Source organism: Heterodontus francisci, chromosome 6 (genome assembly GCF_036365525.1).
Source record: "Heterodontus francisci isolate sHetFra1 chromosome 6, sHetFra1.hap1, whole genome shotgun sequence".
Taxonomy (NCBI): Eukaryota; Metazoa; Chordata; class Chondrichthyes; order Heterodontiformes; family Heterodontidae; genus Heterodontus; species Heterodontus francisci.
The window spans coordinates 1,128,203-1,151,376 of NC_090376.1; the positions used below are offsets into that span (position 1 = coordinate 1,128,203).

The following is a 23,174-nucleotide window of genomic DNA, read 5'->3' on the forward strand; positions in this document are numbered from 1 at the left end:
AGTACAAACTGGATGGGTTGAGAATGGCATTAAACAGGAAATTAGAGATGCATGCGATAAAGGAACATCTGTAATGATGGGTGATTTTAATCTGCATATAGATTGGGCAAATCAAATTAGTCACAATACCGTAGAGGAGGAATTCATGGAGTGTATACGGGATGGTTTTCTGGACCAATACATTGAAGAACCAACTGGAGAACAGACCATCCTAGACTGGGTATTGTGTAATGAGAGAGGAATAATTGACAATCTAGTTGTGCGAGATCCCTTGGGAATGAGCGACCGTAAAATGATAGAATTCTTCATCAAGATGGAGAGTGACGTCTTTGATTCTGAGACTAGGGTCCTGAATCTTAGTAAAGGAAACTACGAAGGTATGAGGTGCGAGTTGGCTATGACAGATTGGGAAACATTACTTAAAGGGATGACGGTGGAAATGCAATGACAAACATTCAAAGAGTGCATGGATGAACTTCAACGATTGTTTATTCCTGTCTGGCACAAAAGTAAAACAGGAAAGGTAGCCAAACCGTTGGCTTACAAGGGAAATTATAGACAGCATTAGATCCAAGAAAGTGGCATATAAATGTGCCAGTAAAAGCAACAGACCTGAGGATTGGGAGCAGTTTAGAATTCAGCAAAGGAGGGCCAAGAATTGATTAAGAAGGGGAAAATAGAGTACGAGAGTAAGCTTGCGGGGAACATAAAAACTGACTGTAAAAGTTTCTATAGGTATGTGAAGAGAAAAAGATTGGTGAAGACAAATGTAGGTTCCTTACAGTCAGAAACAGGATAATTTATTATGGGGAATAAAAAAATGGCTGACCAACTAAATGCATACTTTGGTTCGTTCTTCACAAAGGACACAAATATCATACCAGAAATGTTCGGGAACACAGCGTTTAGTGAGGGAGAGGAACTGAAGGAAATCAGTATTAGTAGAGAAATGGTGTTGGGGAAATTGATGGGATTGAAGGCTGATACATTCCCAGGGCCTGATGGTTTGCATCCCAGAGTACTTAAGGAAGTGGCCCTAGAAATAGTGGATGCATTGGTGGTCATCTTCCAAGATTCTATAGACTCTGGAACAGTTCCTACAGATTGGGGGGTAGATAATGTAACCCCACTATTTAAAAAGGGAGGTCGAGAGAAAGCAGGGAATTATAGACCAGTCAGCCTGATGTCGGTAGTGGGGAAAATCCTAGAGTCCATTATCAAAGATTTTATAGCAGAGCACTTGGAGAACAGTGGTAGAATCGGGCAGGGTCAGCATGGATTTATGAAAGGGAAGTCATACTTGACAAATCTACTAGAATTCTTCGAGGATGTAACTAGTAGAGATGATGAGGGGGAGCCAGTGAATGTGGTTTATTTGGACTTTCAGAAGGCTTTCGACAAAATCCCACATAAGATATTAGTGTGCAGAATTAAAGCGCATGGGATTGGGGGTAGTGTATTGCGATGGATAGAAAATTGGTTGGCAGACAGGAAACAAAGAGTAGCAATAAACAGGTCTTTTTCCAAATGGCAGGCAGTGACTAATGGGTTACCGCAGGGATCGGTGCTAGGACCCCAGCTATTCACAATATATATTAATGATTTAGATGAGGGAAATAAATGTAATACCTCCAAATTAGCACATGACACAAAACTGGGTGGGAGGGTGAGCTGTGAGGAGGATGCAGAGAGGCTTCAGGGTGATTTGGACAAGTTGAGTGAGTGGGCAAATGCATGGCAGATGCAGTATAATGTGGATAAATGTGAGGTTATCCACTTTGGTAGCAAAAACAGGAAGGCAGATTATTATCTGAATGGCTATAAACTGAGAGAGGGGAATATGCAGCGAGACCTGGGTGTTCTCGTACACCAGTCGCTGAAGTTAAGCATGCAGGTCCAACAGGCGGTAAAAAAGGCAAATGGTATGTTGGCCTTCATAGTGAGAGGATTCGAGTACAGGAGCAGGGATGTCTTGCTGCAATTATACAGGGCCTTGGTGAGGCCACACCTGGAATATTGAGTGCAGTTTTGGTCTCCTTATCTAAGGAAGGATGCTCTTGCTATAGAGGGAGTGCAGCGAAGGTTTACCAGACTGATTCCTGGGATGGCGGGACTGACATATGAGGAAAGATTGAGTCGGTTAGGATTATATTCTCTGGAGTTCAGAAGAGTGAGGGGGGAATCTCAGAGAAAGCTATAAAATTCTAACATGACTTGACAGGGTAGATGCAGGATGTTCCCGATGGTGGGGGAGTCCAGAACCAGGGATCATAGGCCTGAAAGGTTTATCCTGCACCTTGAGAATGAATGAAACCGGACGGAACACCCGGTATTGACCAAGGCTCCGGAAACGACAACGGCAAACCCTGCCCTGTCGACCCTGCAAAGTCCTCCTTACTAACATCTGGGGGCTTGTGCCAAAGTTGGGAGAGCTGTCCCACAGACTAGTCAAGCAACAGCCTGACATAGTCATACTCACGGAATCATACCTTACAGACAATGTCCCAGACACTGCAATCACTATCCCTGGGTATGTCCTGTCCCACCGGCAGGACAGACCCACCAGAGGTGGTGGCACAGTGGTATACAGTAGGGAGGGAGTTGCCCTGGGATTCCTCAACATCGACTCCGGACCCCATGAGGTCTCATGGCATCAGGCCAAACATGGGCAAGGTAACCTCCTACTGATTACCACCTACCGCCCTCCCTCAGCTGAAGACTCAGTACTCCTCCATGTTGAACACCACTTGGAGGAAGCGCTGAAGGTACTCTGGGTGAGAGACTTCAAAGTCCATCACCAAGAGTGGCTCAGTAGCACCACTACTGACCGAACTGGCTGAGTCCTAAAGGCATAGCTGCTAGACTGGGTCTGCGGCAGATGGTGGGGGAATCAACACGAGGGAAAAACATACTTGACCTCGTCCTCACCAATCTGCCTGCCGCAGATGCTTCTGTCCATGACTGTATTGGTACGAGTGATCACCGCACAGTCCTAGTGGAGACGAAGTCCTGCCTTCACATTGAGGATACCGTCCATCGTGTTGTGTGGCACCATCACCGTGCTAAATGTGATAGATTTCGAATACATCTAGCAATGCAAATCTGAGCATCCATGAGGCGCTGTGGGCCATCAGCAGCAGCAGAATTGTACTCAACCACAATCTGTAACCTCATGGCCCGGCATATCCCCCACTCTACCATTACCATCAAGCCAGGAGACGAACCCTGGTTCAATGAAGAATGCAGGAGGGCATGCCAGGAGCAGCACCAGGCATACCTCAAAATGAGGTGTCAACCTGGTGAAGCTACAACACAGGACTATCTGCGTGCCAAACTGCGTAAGCAGCATGTGATAGACAGAGCTAAGCGATCCCATAACCAACGGATCAGATCTAAGCTCTGCATTCCTGCCACATCCAGCCGTGAATGGTGGTGGACAATTAAACAACTAACTGGAGGAGGTGGCTCCACAAATATCCCCATCCTCTATGATGGGGAAGCCCAGCACATCAGTGCGAAAGATAAGGCTGAAGCATTTGCAACAATCTTCAGCCAGAAGTGCCGAGTTGATGATCCATCTTGGCCTCCTCCTGAAGTCCCCAGCATCACAGATGCCAGACTTCAGCCAATTCGATTCACTCCGCATGATATCAAGAAACAACTGAAGGCACTGGATACTGCAAAGGCTATGATCCCTGACAATATTCTGGTAATAGTACTGAAGACCTGTGCTCCAGAACCTGCTGTGCCCCGAGCCAAGTTGTTCCAGTACAGATATAATACTGGCATCTATCCTGCAATGTGGAAAATTGCCCAGGTAAGTCCTGTACACAAAAAGCAGAACAAATCCAACCCGGAGAATTACCGTCCCATCAGTCTACTCTCAATCATCAGTAAAGTGATGGAAGGTGTCATCAACAGTGCCATCAAGCGGCACTTGTTTAGCAATGACCTGCTCAGTGACGCTCAGTTTGGGTTCCGCCAGGGCCACTCAGCTCCTGACCTCATTACAGCCTTGGTTCAAACATGGACAAAAGAGCTGAACTCAAGATTTGAGGTGAGAGTGACTGCCCTTGACATCAAGGCAGCATTTGACTGAGTATGGCATCAAGGAGCCCTCGCAAAACTGAGGTCAAAGGGAATCAGGGGGAAAACCCTCTGCTGGCTGGAGTCATACCTAGCGCAAAGTTAGATGGTTGTGGTTGTTGGAGGTCAATCATCTGAGCTCCAGGACATCACTGTAGGAGTTCCTCAGGGTAGTGTCCTAGGCCCAACCATCTTCAGCTGCTTCATCAATGACCTTCCTTCAATCATAAGGTCAGAAGTGGGGATGTTCGCTGATGATTGCACAATGTTCAGCACCATTCGTGACTCCTCAGATACTGTAGCAGTCCTTGTAGAAATGCAGCTCCAACAACACTCAAGAAGCTCGACACCATCCAGGATAAAACAGCCCGCTTGATTGGCACCCCATCCACAAACATACACTCCCTGCACTAGTGTACCATCTACAAGATGCACTACAGCAACGCACCAAGGCTCCTTAAACAGCACCTTCCATACCCACGATCTATACCAACTAAAAGGACAAGGGCAGCAAATGCATGGGAACATCACCACCTGCAAGTTCCCCTCCAAGTCACACACCATCCTGACTTGGAACTATATCGCCGTTCCTTCACTGTCACCGGGTGAAAATTCTGGAACTCCCTTCCTAACAGCACTGTTGGTGTAGCTACACCCCATGGAATGCAAGAAGGCAGCTCACCACCCACTTGGCAAGGACATTTGGGGAAGGGCAATAATTAATGGCCTGGCCAGTGACGCCACATCCCATGAACAACTTAAAAAAACACACACACTGACTCTCACTGGGGTACGGGTTCCACACACACTGACTCTCACTGGGGTACGGGTTCCACACACACTGACTCTCACTGGGGTAAGGCTTCCACACACCCTGACTCTCACTTGCGTACAGGTTCCACACACACTGACTCTCACTGGAGTACGGGTTCCACACACACTGACTCTCACTGGGGTACGGGTTCCACACACACTGACTCTCACTGGGGTACGGCTTCCACACACACTGACTCTCACTTGGGTACAGGTTCCACACACACTGACTCTCACTGGGGTACGGGTTCCACACACACTGACTCTCACTGGGGTAAGGCTTCCACACACACTGACTCTCACTGGGGTACGGGTCCCACACACACTGACTCTCACTGGGGTAAGGCTTCCACACACACTGACTCTCACTGGGGTACGGGTTCCACACACACTGACTCTCACTTGGGTACAGGTTCCACACACACTAACTCTCACTGGAGTACAGGTTCCACACACCTTGACTCTCACTGGGGTACGGGTCCCACACACACTGACTCTCACTGGGGTATGGGTCACTCACACACTGACTCTCACTGGGGTACAGGTTCCACGCACACCGACTCTCACTGGGGTACGGCTTCCACACACACTGACTCTCACTGGGGTACGGCTTCCACACACACTGACTCTCACTGGGGTACGGCTTCCACACACACTGACTCTCACTGGGGTACGGGTTCCACACACACTGACTCTCACTGGTGTACGGGTTCCACACACACTGACTCTCACTGGTGTACGAGTTCCACACACACTGACTCTCACTGGGGTAGGGGTTCCACACACACTGACTCTCACTGGGGTACGGGTTCCACACACACTGACTCTCACTGGGGTGTGGGTTCCACACACACTGACTCTCACTGGGGTACGGGTTCCACACACACTGACTCTCAAAGGGGTACGGGTTCCACACACACTGACTCTCTGGGGTACGGGTTCCACAGACACTGACTCTCACTGGGGTAGGGGCTCCACACACACTGACTCTCACTGGGGTACAGGTTCCACACACACTGACTCTCACTTGGGTACGGGTTCCACACACACTGACTCTCACTGGGGTACGGGTTCCACACACACTGACTCTCTGGGGTACGGGTTCCACACACACTGACTCTCACTGGGGTACGGGTTCCACACACACTGACTCTCTGGGGTACGGGTTCCACACACACTGACTCTCACTGGGGTACGGGTTCCACACACACTGACTCTCTGGGGTACGGGTTCCACACACACTGACTCTCACTGGGGTACGGGTTCCACACACACTGACTCTCTGGGGTACGGGTTCCACACACACTGACTCTCACTGGGGTACGGGTTCCACACACACTGACTCTCACTGGGGTACGGGTTCCACACACACTGACTCTCTGGGGTACGGGTTCCACACACACTGACTCTCACTGGGGTACGGGTTCCACACACACTGACTCTCTGGGGTACGGGTTCCACACACACTGACTCTCACTGGGGTACGGGTTCCACACACACTGACTCTCACTGGGGTACGGGTCCCACACACACTGACTCTCACTGGGGTACGGGTCCCACACACACTGACTCTCACTGGGGTAAGGCTTCCACACACACTGACTCTCACTGGGGTACGGGTCCCACACACACTGACTTTCACTGGGGGACGGGTTCCACACACACTGACTCTCACTGGGGTAAGGCTTCCACACACACTGACTCTCACTGGGGTACGGGTCCCACACACCCTGACTCTCACTTGGGTACAGGTTCCACACACACTAACTCTCACTGGAGTACAGGTTCCACACACCTTGACTCTCACTGGGGTATGGGTCACTCACACACTGACTCTCACTGGGGTATGGGTCACTCACACACTGACTCTCACTGGGGTACAGGTTCCACGCACACCGACTCTCACTGGGGTACGGCTTCCACACACACTGACTCTCACTGGGGTACGGCTTCCACACACACTGACTCTCACTGGGGTACGGCTTCCACACACACTGACTCTCACTGGGGTACGGGTTCCACACACACTGACTCTCACTGGGATACGGGTCCCACACACACTGACTGTCACTGGGGTACGGGTTCCACACACACTGACTCTCACTGGGATACGGGTCCCACACACACTGACTGTCACTGGGGTACGGGTTCCACACACACTGACTCTCACTGGTGTACGGGTTCCACACACACTGACTCTCACTGGGGTACAGGTTCCACACACACTGACTCTTACTGGGGTACGGGTTCCACACACACTGACTCTCACTGGTGTACGGGTTCCACACACACTGACTCTCACTGGTGTACGAGTTCCACACACACTGACTCTCACTGGGGTGTGGGTTCCACACACACTGACTCTCACTGGGGTACGGGTTCCACACACACTGACTCTCACTGGGGTACGGGTTCCACACACACTGACTCTCACTGGGGTGTGGTTTCCACACACACTGACTCTCACTGGGGTACGGGTTCCACACACACCGACTCACTGGGGAACGGGTTCCACACACACTGACTCTCTGGGGTACGGGTTCCACACACACTGACTCTCACTGGGGTACGGGTTCCACACACACTGACTCTCTGGGGTACGGGTTCCACACACACCGACTCACTGGGGAACGGGTTCCACACACACTGACTCTCACTGGGGTACGGGTTCCACACACACTGACTCTCACTGGGGTACGGGTTCCACACACACTGACTCTCACTGGGGTAAGGCTTCCACACACCCTGACTCTCACTTGCGTACAGGTTCCACACACACTGACTCTCACTGGAGTACGGGTTCCACACACACTGACTCTCACTGGGGTACGGGTTCCACACACACTGACTCTCACTGGGGTACGGCTTCCACACACACTGACTCTCACTTGGGTACAGGTTCCACACACACTGACTCTCACTGGGGTACGGGTTCCACACACACTGACTCTCACTGGGGTAAGGCTTCCACACACACTGACTCTCACTGGGGTACGGGTCCCACACACACTGACTCTCACTGGGGTAAGGCTTCCACACACACTGACTCTCACTGGGGTACGGGTTCCACACACACTGACTCTCACTTGGGTACAGGTTCCACACACACTAACTCTCACTGGAGTACAGGTTCCACACACCTTGACTCTCACTGGGGTACGGGTCCCACACACACTGACTCTCACTGGGGTATGGGTCACTCACACACTGACTCTCACTGGGGTACAGGTTCCACGCACACCGACTCTCACTGGGGTACGGCTTCCACACACACTGACTCTCACTGGGGTACGGCTTCCACACACACTGACTCTCACTGGGGTACGGCTTCCACACACACTGACTCTCACTGGGGTACGGGTTCCACACACACTGACTCTCACTGGTGTACGGGTTCCACACACACTGACTCTCACTGGTGTACGAGTTCCACACACACTGACTCTCACTGGGGTAGGGGTTCCACACACACTGACTCTCACTGGGGTACGGGTTCCACACACACTGACTCTCACTGGGGTGTGGGTTCCACACACACTGACTCTCACTGGGGTACGGGTTCCACACACACTGACTCTCAAAGGGGTACGGGTTCCACACACACTGACTCTCTGGGGTACGGGTTCCACAGACACTGACTCTCACTGGGGTACAGGTTCCACACACACTGACTCTCACTTGGGTACGGGTTCCACACACACTGACTCTCACTGGGGTACGGGTTCCACACACACTGACTCTCTGGGGTACGGGTTCCACACACACTGACTCTCACTGGGGTACGGGTTCCACACACACTGACTCTCTGGGGTACGGGTTCCACACACACTGACTCTCACTGGGGTACGGGTTCCACACACACTGACTCTCTGGGGTACGGGCTCCACACACACTGACTCTCACTGGGGTACAGGTTCCACACACACTGACTCTCACTTGGGTACGGGTTCCACACACACTGACTCTCACTGGGGTACGGGTTCCACACACACTGACTCTCTGGGGTACGGGTTCCACACACACTGACTCTCACTGGGGTACGGGTTCCACACACACTGACTCTCTGGGGTACGGGTTCCACACACACTGACTCTCACTGGGGTACGGGTTCCACACACACTGACTCTCTGGGGTACGGGTTCCACACACACTGACTCTCACTGGGGTACGGGTTCCACACACACTGACTCTCTGGGGTACGGGTTCCACACACACTGACTCTCACTGGGGTACGGGTTCCACACACACTGACTCTCACTGGGGTACGGGTTCCACACACACTGACTCTCACTGGGGTACGGGTTCCACACACACTGACTCTCTGGGGTACGGGTTCCACACACACTGACTCTCACTGGGGTACGGGTTCCACACACACTGACTCTCTGGGGTACGGGTTCCACACACACTGACTCTCACTGGGGTACGGGTTCCACACACACTGACTCTCACTGGGGTACGGGTCCCACACACACTGACTCTCACTGGGGTACGGGTTCCACACACACTGACTCTCACTGGGGTACGGGTCCCACACACACTGACTCTCACTGGGGTAAGGCTTCCACACACACTGACTCTCACTGGGGTACGGGTCCCACACACACTGACTTTCACTGGGGGACGGGTTCCACACACACTGACTCTCACTGGGGTAAGGCTTCCACACACACTGACTCTCACTGGGGTACGGGTCCCACACACCCTGACTCTCACTTGGGTACAGGTTCCACACACACTAACTCTCACTGGAGTACAGGTTCCACACACCTTGACTCTCACTGGGGTATGGGTCACTCACACACTGACTCTCACTGGGGTATGGGTCACTCACACACTGACTCTCACTGGGGTACAGGTTCCACGCACACCGACTCTCACTGGGGTACGGCTTCCACACACACTGACTCTCACTGGGGTACGGCTTCCACACACACTGACTCTCACTGGGGTACGGCTTCCACACACACTGACTCTCACTGGGGTACGGGTTCCACACACACTGACTCTCACTGGGATACGGGTCCCACACACACTGACTGTCACTGGGGTACGGGTTCCACACACACTGACTCTCACTGGGATACGGGTCCCACACACACTGACTGTCACTGGGGTACGGGTTCCACACACACTGACTCTCACTGGTGTACGGGTTCCACACACACTGACTCTCACTGGGGTACAGGTTCCACACACACTGACTCTTACTGGGGTACGGGTTCCACACACACTGACTCTCACTGGTGTACGGGTTCCACACACACTGACTCTCACTGGTGTACGAGTTCCACACACACTGACTCTCACTGGGGTGTGGGTTCCACACACACTGACTCTCACTGGGGTACGGGTTCCACACACACTGACTCTCACTGGGGTACGGGTTCCACACACACTGACTCTCACTGGGGTGTGGTTTCCACACACACTGACTCTCACTGGGGTACGGGTTCCACACACACCGACTCACTGGGGAACGGGTTCCACACACACTGACTCTCTGGGGTACGGGTTCCACACACACTGACTCTCACTGGGGTACGGGTTCCACACACACTGACTCTCTGGGGTACGGGTTCCACACACACCGACTCACTGGGGAACGGGTTCCACACACACTGACTCTCACTGGGGTACGGGTTCCACACACACTGACTCTCACTGGGGTACGGGTTCCACACACACTGACTCTCTGGGGTACGGGTTCCACACACACCGACTCACTGGGGAACGGGTTCCACACACACTGACTCTCACTGGGGTACGGGTTCCACACACACTGACTCTCACTGGGGTACGGGTTCCACACACACTGACTCTCACTGGGGTACGGGTTCCACACACACTGACTCTCTGGGGTACGGGTTCCACACACACCGACTCACTGGGGAACGGGTTCCACACACACTGACTCTCACTGGGGTACGGGTTCCACACACACTGACTCTCACTGGGGTACGGGTTCCACACACACCGACTCACTGGGGAACGGGTTCCACACACACTGACTCTCACTGGGGTACGGGTTCCACACACACTGACTCTCACTGGGGTACGGGTTCCACACACACTGACTCTCACTGGGGTACGGGTTCCACACACACTGACTCTCACTGGGGTACGGGTTCCACACACACTGACTCTCTGGGGTACGGGTTCCACACACACTGACTCTCACTGGGGTACGGGTTCCACACACACTGACTCTCACTGGGGTACGGGTTCCACACACACTGACTCTCTGGGGTACGGGTTCCACACACACTGACTCTCACTGGGGTACGGGTTCCACACACACTGACTCTCTGGGGTACGGGTTCCACACACACTGACTCTCACTGGGGTACGGGTTCCACACACACTGACTCTCACTGGGGTACGGGTTCCACACACACTGACTCTCTGGGGTACGGGTTCCACACACACTGACTCTCACTGGGGTACGGGTTCCACACACACTGACTCTCACTGGGGTACAGGTTCCACACACACTGACTCTCACTTGGGTACGGGTTCCACACACACTGACTCTCTGGGGTACGGGTTCCACAGACACTGACTCTCACTGGGGTACGGGTTCCACACACACTGACTCTCACTGGGGTACGGGTTCCACACACACTGACTCTCTGGGGTACGGGTTCCACACACACTGACTCTCACTGGGGTACGGGTTCCACACACACTGACTCTCTGGGGTACGGGTTCCACACACACTGACTCTCACTGGGGTACGGGTTCCACACACACTGACTCTCACTGGGGGACGGGTCCCACACACACTGACTCTCACTGGGGTACGGGTTCCACAGACACTGACTCTCACTGGGGTACAGGTTCCACACACACTGACTCTCACTGGGGTACGGGTTCCACACACACTGACTCTCACTGGGGTACAGGTTCCACACACACTGACTCTCTGGGGTACGGGTTCCACAGACACTGACTCTCACTGGGGTACAGGTTCCACACACACTGACTCTCACTGGGGTACGGGTTCCACACACACTGACTCTCACTGGGGTACGGGTTCCACACACACTGACTCTCACTGGGGTACGGGTTCCACAGACACTGACTCTCACTGGGGTACGGGTTCCACACACACTGACTCTCACTGGGGTACGGGTTCCACACACACTGACTCTCACTGGGGTACAGGTTCCACACACACTGACTCTCACTTGGGTACGGGTTCCACACACACTGACTCTCACTGGGGTACGGGTTCCACACACACTGACTCTCACTGGGGTACGGGTTCCACACACACTGACTCTCACTGGGGTACGGGTTCCACACACACTGACTCTCTGGGGTACGGGTTCCACACACACTGACTCTCACTGGGGTACGGGTTCCACACACACTGACTCTCACTGGGGTACGGGTTCCACACACACTGACTCTCACTGGGGTACGGGTTCCACACACACTGACTCTCACTGGGGTACGGGTTCCACACACACTGACTCTCTGGGGTACGGGTTCCACACACACTGACTCTCACTGGGGTACGGGTTCCACACACACTGACTCTCACTGGGGTACGGGTTCCACACACACTGACTTTCACTGGGGGACGGGTTCCACACACACTGACTCTCACTGGGGTACGGGTTCCACACACACTGACTCTCACTGGGGTACGGGTTCCACACACACTGACTCTCACTGGGGTACGGGTTCCACACACACTGACTCTCACTGGGGTACGGGTTCCAAACACACTGACTCTCACTGGGGTACGGGTTCCACACACACTGACTCTCACTGGGGTACGGGTTCCACACACACTGACTCTCTGGGGTACGGGTTCCACAGACACTGACTCTCACTGGGGTACAGGTTCCACACACACTGACTCTCACTGGGGTACGGGTTCCACACACACTGACTCTCACTGGGGTACGGGTTCCACACACACTGACTCTCACTGGGGTACGGGTTCCACACACACTGACTCTCTGGGGTACGGGTTCCACAGACACTGACTCTCACTGGGGTACGGGTCTCACACACACTGACTCTCACTGGGGTACGGGTTCCACACACACTGATTCTCACTGGGGTACGGGTTCCACACACACTGACTCTCTGGGGTACGGGTTCCACACACACTGACTCTCACTGGGGTACGGGTTCCACACACACTGACTCTCTGGGGTACGGGTTCCACACACACTGACTCTCACTGGGGTACGGGTTCCACACACACTGACTCTCACTGGGGTACGGGTTCCACACACACTGACTCTCTGGGGTACGGGTTCCACACACACTGACTCTCACTGGGGTACGGGTTCCACACACACTGACTCTCACTGGGGTACGGGTTCCACACACACTGACTCTCACTGGGGTACGGGTTCCACACACACTGACTCTCACTGGGGTACGGGTTCCACACACACTGACTCTCACTGGGGTACGGGTTCCACACACACTGACTCTCACTGGGGTACAGGTTCCACACACACTGACTCTCACTTGGGTACGGGTTCCACACACACTGACTCTCACTGGGGTACGGGTTCCACACACACTGACTCTCACTGGGGTACGGGTTCCACACACACTGACTCTCACTGGGGTACGGGTTCCACACACACTGACTCTCACTGGGGTACGGGTTCCACACACACTGACTCTCACTGGGGTACGGGTTCCACACACACTGACTCTCACTGGGGTACGGGTTCCACACACACTGACTCTCACTGGGGTACGGGTTCCACACACACTGACTCTCACTGGGGTACGGGTTCCACACACACTGACTCTCACTGGGGTACGGGTTCCACACACACTGACTCTCACTGGGGTACGGGTTCCACACACACTGACTCTCACTGGGGTACGGGTTCCACACACACTGACTCTCACTGGGGTACGGGTTCCACACACACTGACTCTCACTGGGGTACGGGTTCCACACACACTGACTCTCACTGGGGTACGGGTTCCACACACACTGACTCTCACTGGGGTACGGGTTCCACACACTCTGACTCTCACTGGGCCCTATGGGCATCTATTCTCACCTGCCTTTACCATTGTTACAGGTCCAGCCCCAGGGAGAGAGGACCCTGGGTCTGGGAGTCAGCACTGCTTGGGCACCTCGTGTTATAATTGGTCCATTCCCACACTGCAGCCTCCAACCTCCCCTGGTTTGGAGATGTCAGGGTTTCTGGGCATTGGCCCTTTAACAAAGGTTGCTGATGAGTGATCAGTCTCTGTCTGGACAATGGGAGTGCTGCATTCTCCTTGGTGAACTCTGACCTTGGGCCTTGATTAGACGTTCGCTTCTCTCTTTATTTACAACAAAAACACAAAATCCAAGAGCATTGCTTGCCCTGTGCTGGACGGAATTGCACAGCAAATAGAATGGCCACATTGCTCCTCCCACAAAGTTCTGGAACTTTCCTTCACTGCAAATATCGGTAAACTTTGAAGCAGTGATTGCCCGAGTCTGCCACAGCCACATGTCCATCTGAAGTCAGTGCCAGACCTTGGGGTCCATACAGAGGATCAGCGGATGTGTTAATGTAGGACAGGAATGATCCGGAGCTGTCAAACACCTGGAGAGAGAGAGAGAGAGAGAGAGAGGTCAGATACCAGACTGGCTGATCCACTGCAGAGAGCTCCAATAAAGGCCACAGACAAGGAGTTGATCAGGTTACTGGTGGGGAAGGAGGCAGTTTTTCCTGCTTTGATCATTGGCCTGGCTGGGTGGCCTTTGGGATGGGGGCTGTAATAACACGCCCACAAGCTGTGCTGGAACAACCCTCACCTCATGGCCTCTCCACTCTCGCCTCCTCAAACCCCTGGATTCCTGGGCTCCGTCAGTTAAAAGTACAAACATTATTAAATGAGGTTACTACAGTTCTAAACGATCATCTCACCTTCAATAAAATTGCAAGTCCGCATTTTCGAGATGGGCAGGGTATAGATGTGAAATTGTCAATGACCCAAACCTATGAGCGGAAGGTGAAACTGGGGGAAAAGGACTTGCTGCTCTCTTAAGGGCGGCACAGTGGCGCAGTGGTTAGCACCGCAGCCTCACAGCTCCAGGGACCCGGGTTCGATTCCGGGTACTGCCTGTGTGGAGTTTGCAAGTTCTCCCTGTGTCTGCGTGGGTTTTCTCCGGGTGCTCCGGTTTCCTCCCACAAGCCAAAAGACTTGCAGGTTGATAGGTAAATTGGCCATTATAAATTGTCACTCGTATAGGTAGGTGGTAGGGAAATATAGAGACAGGTGGGGATGTTTGGTAGGAATATGGGATTAGTTCTTCTTTTGGGCCTCCTTATCTCGAGAGACAATGGATATGCGCCTGGAGGTGGTCAGTGGTTTGTGAAGCAGCGCCTGGAGTGGCTATAAAGGCCAATTCTGGAGTAACAGGCTCTTCCACAGGTGCTGCAGAGAAATTTGTTTGTTGGGGCTGTTGCACAGTTGGCTCTCCCCTTGCGCCTCTGTCTTTTTTCCTGCCAACTACTAAGTCTCTTCGAATCGCCACAATTTAGCCCTGTCTTTATGGCTGCCCGCCAGCTCTGGCGAATGCTGGCAACTGACTCTGGGATTAGTGTAGGATTAGTATAAATGGGTGGTTGATGGTCGGCACAGACTCGGTGGGCCGAAGGGCCTGTTTCAGTGCTGTATCTCTAATCTAATCTTCCGATTAGCCTCTGATTTGTGGCTCAAGGTGCATTCGACCAAAAACATGGTCCTTTAATACAACACCCCCCTCTACACTGTCCCATCAAACACTCCCCAGGACAGGTACAGCACGGGGTTAGACAGAGTAAAGCTCCCTCTACACTGTCCCATCAAACACTCCCAGGACAGGTACAACACAGGGTTAGATACAGAGTAAAGTTCCCTCTACACTGTCCCCATCAAACACTCCCAGGACAGGTACAGCACGGGGATTCTGGCTGCACTTCAGTCCCACGCTCCTGATCTTTGGGCACCCGGTGCGGAGGGGCTTGGGCCGGGAGGAGGATCTCCTCGTCGGTCTGCTCCTGGGCCTGGCCAAGGTGGCAATTCACAGGTCCAGGTTGCGGGCCGTCGGGGGGTCCATCCTCCCCGATTGCCTGCCCCTCTTCCGCGGTTACGTTCGCGCCCGGGTGTCCCTGGAAAAGGAGCATGCGGTGTCCGCCGGTACGCTTGAGGCCTTCCGCGACCGGTGGGCACCGCAGGGACTGGAGTGCATCGTCGACGCCGAGAATGGCATTTTAATTTGAGTTTTTTTGTTTATTTATCTGGTTTTAATAAAGTTATTTTAAAAATATAAGTGTGTATATAAAGGGGGCCTGTGGAATAAAGGCCCCCTCGACATAAAAAATATAAAAGGGGCCTGGGGTATAAAGGCCCCCTCGACATAGAGAAAAAAAAAACGGGGGTTAGATACAGAGTAAATCTCCCTCTACACTGTCCCCATCAAACACTCCAGGACAGGTGCAGCACAGGGGTTAGATCCAGAGTAAAGCTCCCTCTACACTGTCCCATCAAACGCTCCCAGGACAGGTACAGTAGGGGGTTAGATACAGAGTAAAGCTCCCTCTACACTGTCCCCATCAAAAAAAAAGAAAAAAAAAAAAACGGGGATTCTGGCTGCACTTCAGTCCCACGCTCCTGATCTTTGGTCACCCGGTGCGGAGGGGCTTGGGCCGGGAGGAGGATCTCCTCGTCGGTCTGCTCCTGGGCCTGGCCAAGGTGGCAATTCACAGGTCCAGGTTGCGGGCCGTCGGGGGTTCCGTCCTCCCCGTCTGCCTGCCCCTCTTCCGCGGTTACGTTCGCGCCCGGGTGTCCCTGGAGAGGGAGCATACGGTGTCCGCCGGTACACTTGAGGCCTTCCACGACCGGTGGGCACCGCAGGGACTGGAGTGCATTGTCAACGCCGAGAATGGCATTTTAATTTGAGTTTTTGTTTATTTCTGTTTTTTAATAAAGTTATTTTAAAAATATGTGTGTATATAAAGGGGGCATGAGGAATAAAGGCCCCCTCGACATAAAATATATAAAAGGGGCCTGGGGTATAAAGGCCACCTTGGAAAAAAAGGGAAAAAAAAAAATGGGGAAAAAAAAAACGGGGATTGGCTGGGCAATTTGGAGCACTTCCTGCCAGCAATCAGGGGGAGCAGCTGCACCTGTGCTGCAGCAACTGCAGAGTGGAGAGTGGAGACTGCAGCAACTGGAGAGAGGAGAGTGGAATAACTGCAAAGAGGTGACTATAGAGTGGAGACAGCTGCATTTACTGAGGAACTGTTGCACTTTTTCAAGGATTAAAAAGACCTGCAAGTCATTTTGGAGAGGTGGGTGTTGGAGCACCAGAGAACTATTGGTTGTTTGGACTGTTGGGGGAGGGAGGAGGCACAGGAAGATCCAGGGGTGGGGCTGCAAAATTCTATAGGGAGCCCTTGTATTTGGTCTTGTGTTTATCTGCCATCCTGCACAAAAGGGGCTCCCTCCCCACCCCCAACTGTGTGGCTCGGGACGGCTGGAGCTGCCCGGCTGAAGACTAGCTTTATACAGCAACAGAAAAGGGAGAGAACCGGGCGGCTCTGGCCGACCCGGGCGAAGAGCCCTCCCCTAACTGGAAGAGTGGAGTGTCGACTCTGCAGGAAGGTGCTCCAACCACCAAGTGAACTGTAACATCCTCGCAGCTGTTCTCTCTCTTCCATCACTCGGCCACCTATCCTCTCCTCTCCTTGTCCTTTTCAACCCTATCCTCCTCTACTCCCATCCCCACCTCCCCCATCATATTGCTTGTGTTAAAGAAAACTGTTGTGTGCTTTGTTTCTTGGGGGTGGGCGTAGCTCTGCGACCCCATGGCAAGCCCCTCTTCGCCGGTGGCGGGGCCTTCCCGTTCATATGCTGCTGCGGCTGCCGCAGCTACACCTGTTGCCCCGTCACCATTTGCTTTATTAACATCGAAGCATGGGGTCAAGAGCTACGTCCACCCGAACATGACTATCAAGGCATGCGTGAAAGCAATGGCCGAGGTTGTCGGCCCTTCGGCTATTGTTGCAGCCTCTAAAATGTATGGGAAGGCAGTGTTATTCCTGAGGACCGAGCGGGCGGTGGCCCTAACTCTGAGTAAGGGGCTCACCGTGGGCGGGACCTTTCTGCCAGTGGACCCCCTGGAGGCCACTGCGCAAAGACTCATTCTATCCAATGTCCTGCCCTTCATTCCTGGTGAGCTCCTCCTTCCCCACCTGCACCATCTGGGGGAGGTACAGACAGGGCTCACCCCAGTCCCGCTCGGTCTTCGGGAGAACAGCCTCCGACACGTGTACTCCTTCCGCCGCCAGTTATTCATGCAGCTGGCGCGGGAGGAGGTGACAGAGGGCCACTTTAATGTAGAATTCCAGGGGACGGCCTACCGCGTCTTCTGGACCTTGGACTGGGTGCGGTGCCGTGTCTGTAAGGGGGTGGGGCATGTTCGTAAGAACTGCCCCAACCTCCCGGCTGCCAACTCCAACTCGGCGGCCCAGGGTGGCGACGCTGCACCTCCTCCCACCCCCCCTACACCTCCACCAGATACCATTCAGTCGGTACCGGAGGCTGTGGTTTTCACGGCCTCCGGCAGGGAGGGGGGTGACCATCCAAGAGGAAGGAAGGCGCGGAGGAGAAATAAACATCGAGAGGCGCGTCCCCTGGACACCGTGATACTACCCGAGTCTGAGTTCAGCACAAAGCCCGATCTCGGGAAGTCAACTTGCCCCAGGGCTGGGCTCAGGCCCAGGGTGAATAAAAAAAAAAGGAGAGTGTGGAGGTGGAGGCCTCTGATGATATGGAGGTCTCTGAGCCTCTGCGCCCTGGTGGGAAAAAGAGGAGAAGGCACCCCTCCACAGAGGTAATGAGGGGCCCTGAGGCGCAGGGCCCATCTGTTGGAGGGGAGCTGTCTCCTGTCTCGGGTCCCCAGGTTTCCCCTACCGCTACCACCAAGGCTATAAAGTCCGGGCAGGAGCTCCCTATTCCTCAGGATGGAGGGGAGGGGAAGGCCCCGGTACATGAGGCCCCTCCTGAAGGAGTAAGTGGGGCCCTGCTTGTGGTGGGGGAGCCTGGGGACGCCGCCCATTCTGCCACTGCTACTGGGTCGGGTGCCCTGAATGAAGGGGAGGGCGAGGCCCCAGAGGGTCGGGCCTCCCAGCCGCAGTCCACCACCAACCAGGAGACACCCGACCCAGTTATAACTGAGAATGCTGCCCCATCTGCTGGGCATGTGGGTGCTGGCGGAGCGGGAGATAGCCTCCTCCCTCCACCTCCAGTCTCGGCTCCGGCTGGTTTCCCGGAGTCCGGAACTTCTGTCTCCCCTGGACCACTCATTGCCCTGGGGATGGAGGTGGAGGGGGGTCCTGAACCGCTGGTGCCTACAGGCTCCAGTTTCACAATAGAACCCAGAGAGGACTCCTCCGCCATCGATCCTGGGGGTGGGATCGTGACGGAGGCGGGACCAGCTGGCGCGGCCGGGACGTCCGCCCCACAGTGTGTGGTGGATGTGTCGGCCGCTGGCGGTGACGACCCGGAGGAGGATGGGGATTCGGTGGGGGGCACGGAGGATGATCTTGATTCCATCGCCAGTGAGGTGGTGGAGTCCCTCGTGCCTCCCACCGAATCTCCTCTCATCCCCACGGCGGAATTCCGGGATATCCTCGCGGCTTGCAGGGGTTGCCGCAATAAAGTTCAGCTGGCCCTCGACCGTTGGTCGAATCTGGCACTGATCATACAGTCCGTCCGTGCCGCCCTGAAGAAAGCGGGCAAGCGCGCGGACGTGAAACTGGTTGAGAGGCGCCGTTTTAATGTGTTCCTCAATGGGTTGCTGGGGGAGTGGAGGGCCAGGTGCACTTCCACTCCCTCCTCATAGTGAGGTGTTTGTGACGGGTTTTAAGTTCTTTTGACATGAAGATAACCATAGCCAGCCTCAACATCAACGGCAGCAGAGGGGCTCACCGCAGATTTCACAATCTCTCAGTCCTTAGGGAAGGGAGATGCGCGGTGAGCTTTCTGCAGGAAACCCACACCGTTCCGGGAGACGAAGCCACCTGGCTCCTGGAGTGGCAGGGTGGGGTCTACATGAGTCACCTCACCCCTATTTCTAGTGGGGTGGCTATCTTGTTGGCCCCGACTTTTCAGCCGGAGATCTTGGGGGTCAAGGAGCTAGTGCCGGGCCGCTTGCTCCACCTCGCCGTTCGCCTGGGTAGCGTGCCGCTCCACTTTGTGAACGTGTACGCGCCCAGGCCCGGCGCGTTGCAAGCGCGCTTCTTTGAAGAAGTGTCCGCTCTCTTGAGCTCCATCGATAGCGGCGAGTGCATCATCCTCGGGGGGGATTTTAACTGCACCCTCGAGGTGGGGGATCGTTCCGGTCCCCAGCGCGGCCAAGCGTCGGTGGAGAAGTTGAGGGGACTGATCAGCTCCCTTAACTTGGTGGACGTCTGGCGGAATCTCCATCCCGACTCCAGCGCCTTCACGTGGAGGTCTGGAGGAGGGGGGTCGCGAATCGACCGCCTCCACATTTCGCAGGCGTACGTCTCCCGTGTCTTGGCGGCCTCCATGCGGCTGGTGCCGTGCTCGGACCACCACCTGGTGTGGGCGGAGTTCACTCCGCTCCGCACGCGGGCGGGGTCCGCATACTGGCACTTTAACAGCCGGCTGCTGGAGGATGTGCGATTTCGGGACTCGTTCTGTCGATTCTGGGCCGACTGGCGAAGGAAGCAGGGGGGCTTCCCCTCCTTGAGGCTATGGTGGGATGTGGGCAAGACTCACATCCGCGTCTTCTGTCAGGAGTACGTGAAGGGGTCGACCAAGAGGCGGGAAGCCGAGATCGGGCGCCTTGAGAGAGAGGTGCTCGACTTGGAGTCCTGCCTCGGTCATGCCGTCGCGGACCCGGCCCTGTGGCAGGCGTACAAAGAGAAGAAGGGCGCACTGAGGGACCTGCAGCTCATAGGGTCCTGAGGCGCGTACGTGAGGTCGCGGATCCAGATCCTGGAAGATTTGGACCGCGCCTCACCCTTCTTCTACTCGCTGGAAAAATGGCGGGGGGTCCGGAAGCAGCTCGTCCAGCTGCTGGCTGACGACGGATCCTCCATCACGGATCCGGAGGGAATGGGCCTCCTGGTCCGTACTTATGACAGTGCGTTGTTCTCTCCGGATCCGTCCAGCGAGGACGCGCGCAGAGTTTTGTGGGAGGACCTGCCGCAGGTCAGCCCGGAGGGTGCCGAAGGATTGGAGGCTCCGCTCACGTTGGCGGAGCTGACTGGCGCCCTCCACCAGCTCTCGAGGGGCAAATCCCCAGGGCTGGATGGGTTGACCGTGGAGTTCCTCAGGACGTTCTGGGACGTCCTGGGGGACGATTACGCGCGGGTCCTGAGGGAAAGCCTGGCGACCGGGGAACTGCCCCTCTCGTGGCGCAGGGCGGTCATCGTCCTGCTGCCGAAGAGGGGCGATCTCCGCCTGCTTAAAAACTGGCGTCCGGTCTCCCTCCTCAGCACGGATTATACGATCTTTGCCCGGGCTATGTCTACCCGCCTGGGCTCCGTGCTGGCCCACATGATCCACCCCGACCAGTCCTACACGGTCCCGGGCCGGTCCATCCAGGACAACATCCACCTGGTCCGGTACCTGATCCATCTTTCCCAGAGGACTGGTCAGTCGGTCGCCTTTCTCTCCCTCGATCAGGAGAAGGTGTTCGACAGGGTGGATCACGAATACCGCATTTCGTGGCCCGGGTCCGACTTTTATACGCCGCCGCAGAGTGTCTAGTCAAAGTTAACGGGTCCTTGACGGCGTCCCTTCGCTTTGGGAGAGGAGTGCGTCAGGGATGCCCCATGTCCGGCCAATTGTATACCATCTGCGTGGAGCCCTTCCTGTGCCTGCTTCGCAGGAGGTTGACGGGATTGGCTCTGCGCGAGCCGGCCATGCGGGTCGTCCTCTCGGCTTACGCCAACGACGTTCTCCTCGCAATCACAGATCCCGTTGACTTGCGGAGGATGCGCGATTGCCAGCAGACCTTTTCTGCCGCGTCCTCCGCGAGGATCAATTGGGAGAAATGTTCCGGACTCCTGGTTGGTCAGTGGCGGGTGGACTCCCTGCCGGAGGAGATGACACCTTTTGCGTGGAGCACCACGCACCTCCTCTATCTGGGAGTCCACCTTAGCCCCGCTGAGGAAGCCTGGCCGGCAAACTGGCAGGAGTTGGTGGTGAAAGTCACCACTCGGATGGGGCGCTGGACAGGACTGCTCCAAATGCTTTCCTACAGGGGTCGAGTGCTGCTCATAAACCAACTGGTGGCCTCCATGCTGTGGTACCGGTTGGTCACTTTGACCCCGCCCCCTGCATTTGTCACCAGGATCCAGAAGAAACTCGTCGATTTCTTCTGGGACAAGAGGAAACACTGGGTCTCTGCTGCGGTCCTGAGTCTCCCGATCGAGGAGGGCGGCCAGTCGCTGGTGTGCATCCGCACCCAGGCTGCGACCCTCCGCATTCAGACCCTGCAGAGATACCGGTACGTCGAGCGTCCTCCCAGATGGTGTGCGCTGGCGACGTATTTTTTCGCCAGTGTCACTGCCTTTAAGAGGACACACAGCTCCCATTATCTGCAGAGACCATTATCTGCGCCTCTCTGAGGGATTTGCCTGTCTTTTGTAGGGATCTATATGAATCTGGAACAAGAGCAAGAGGATAACCAGGGAAAGGGTTGGCCCGTTCAAGGACAGAGATGGGAATCTATGTGTGGAGCCAGAGGAAATGGGCGAGGTACTAAATGAGTACTTTGTATCAGTATTCACCAAAGAGAAGGACTTGGTGGATGATGAGCCGAGGGGAGGGAGTGTAGATAGTCTCAGTCATCTCATTATCAAAAAGGAGGAGGTGTGGGTGTCTTGCAAAGCATTAAGGTAGATAAGTCCCCAGGGCCTGATGGGATCTACCCCAGAATACTGAGGCAGACAAAAGAAGAAATTGCTGGGGCCTTGACAGAAATCTTTGCATCCTCATTGGCTACAGGTGAGGTCCCAGAGGACTGGAGAATAGCCAATGTTGTTCCTTTGTTTAAGAAGGGTAGCAAGGATAATCCAGGAAATGATAGACCGGTGAGGTTTATGTCAGTGGTAGGGAAATTATTAGAGAGGATTCTTCGGGACAGGATTTACTCCCATTTGGAATTAAACAAACTTATTAGCGAGAGGCAGCATGGTTTTATGAAGGGGAGGTCATGTCTCACTAACTTGGTTGAGTTTTTTGAGGAAGTGACGAAGATGATTGATGAA

General features: G+C 54.6%; 1 protein-coding gene across 5 annotated transcripts in view; it reads right to left on the reverse strand.

Annotated features, from left to right (window-relative positions):
* Positions 1-13,845: 13,845 nt before the first annotated feature.
* LOC137370901 (tripartite motif-containing protein 2-like) overlaps positions 13,846-23,174 on the reverse strand; it is a 134,573-nt gene continuing 125,244 nt past the window's right edge. For all 5 annotated transcript variants that reach the window (XM_068032756.1, XM_068032754.1, XM_068032753.1 and 2 more), the window contains one exon: positions 13,846-14,486. In XM_068032756.1, the coding sequence (XP_067888857.1) occupies positions 14,334-14,486 (153 nt within the window). In that variant the 3' untranslated portion in view covers positions 13,846-14,333. The remainder of the gene's footprint in view (positions 14,487-23,174) is intronic.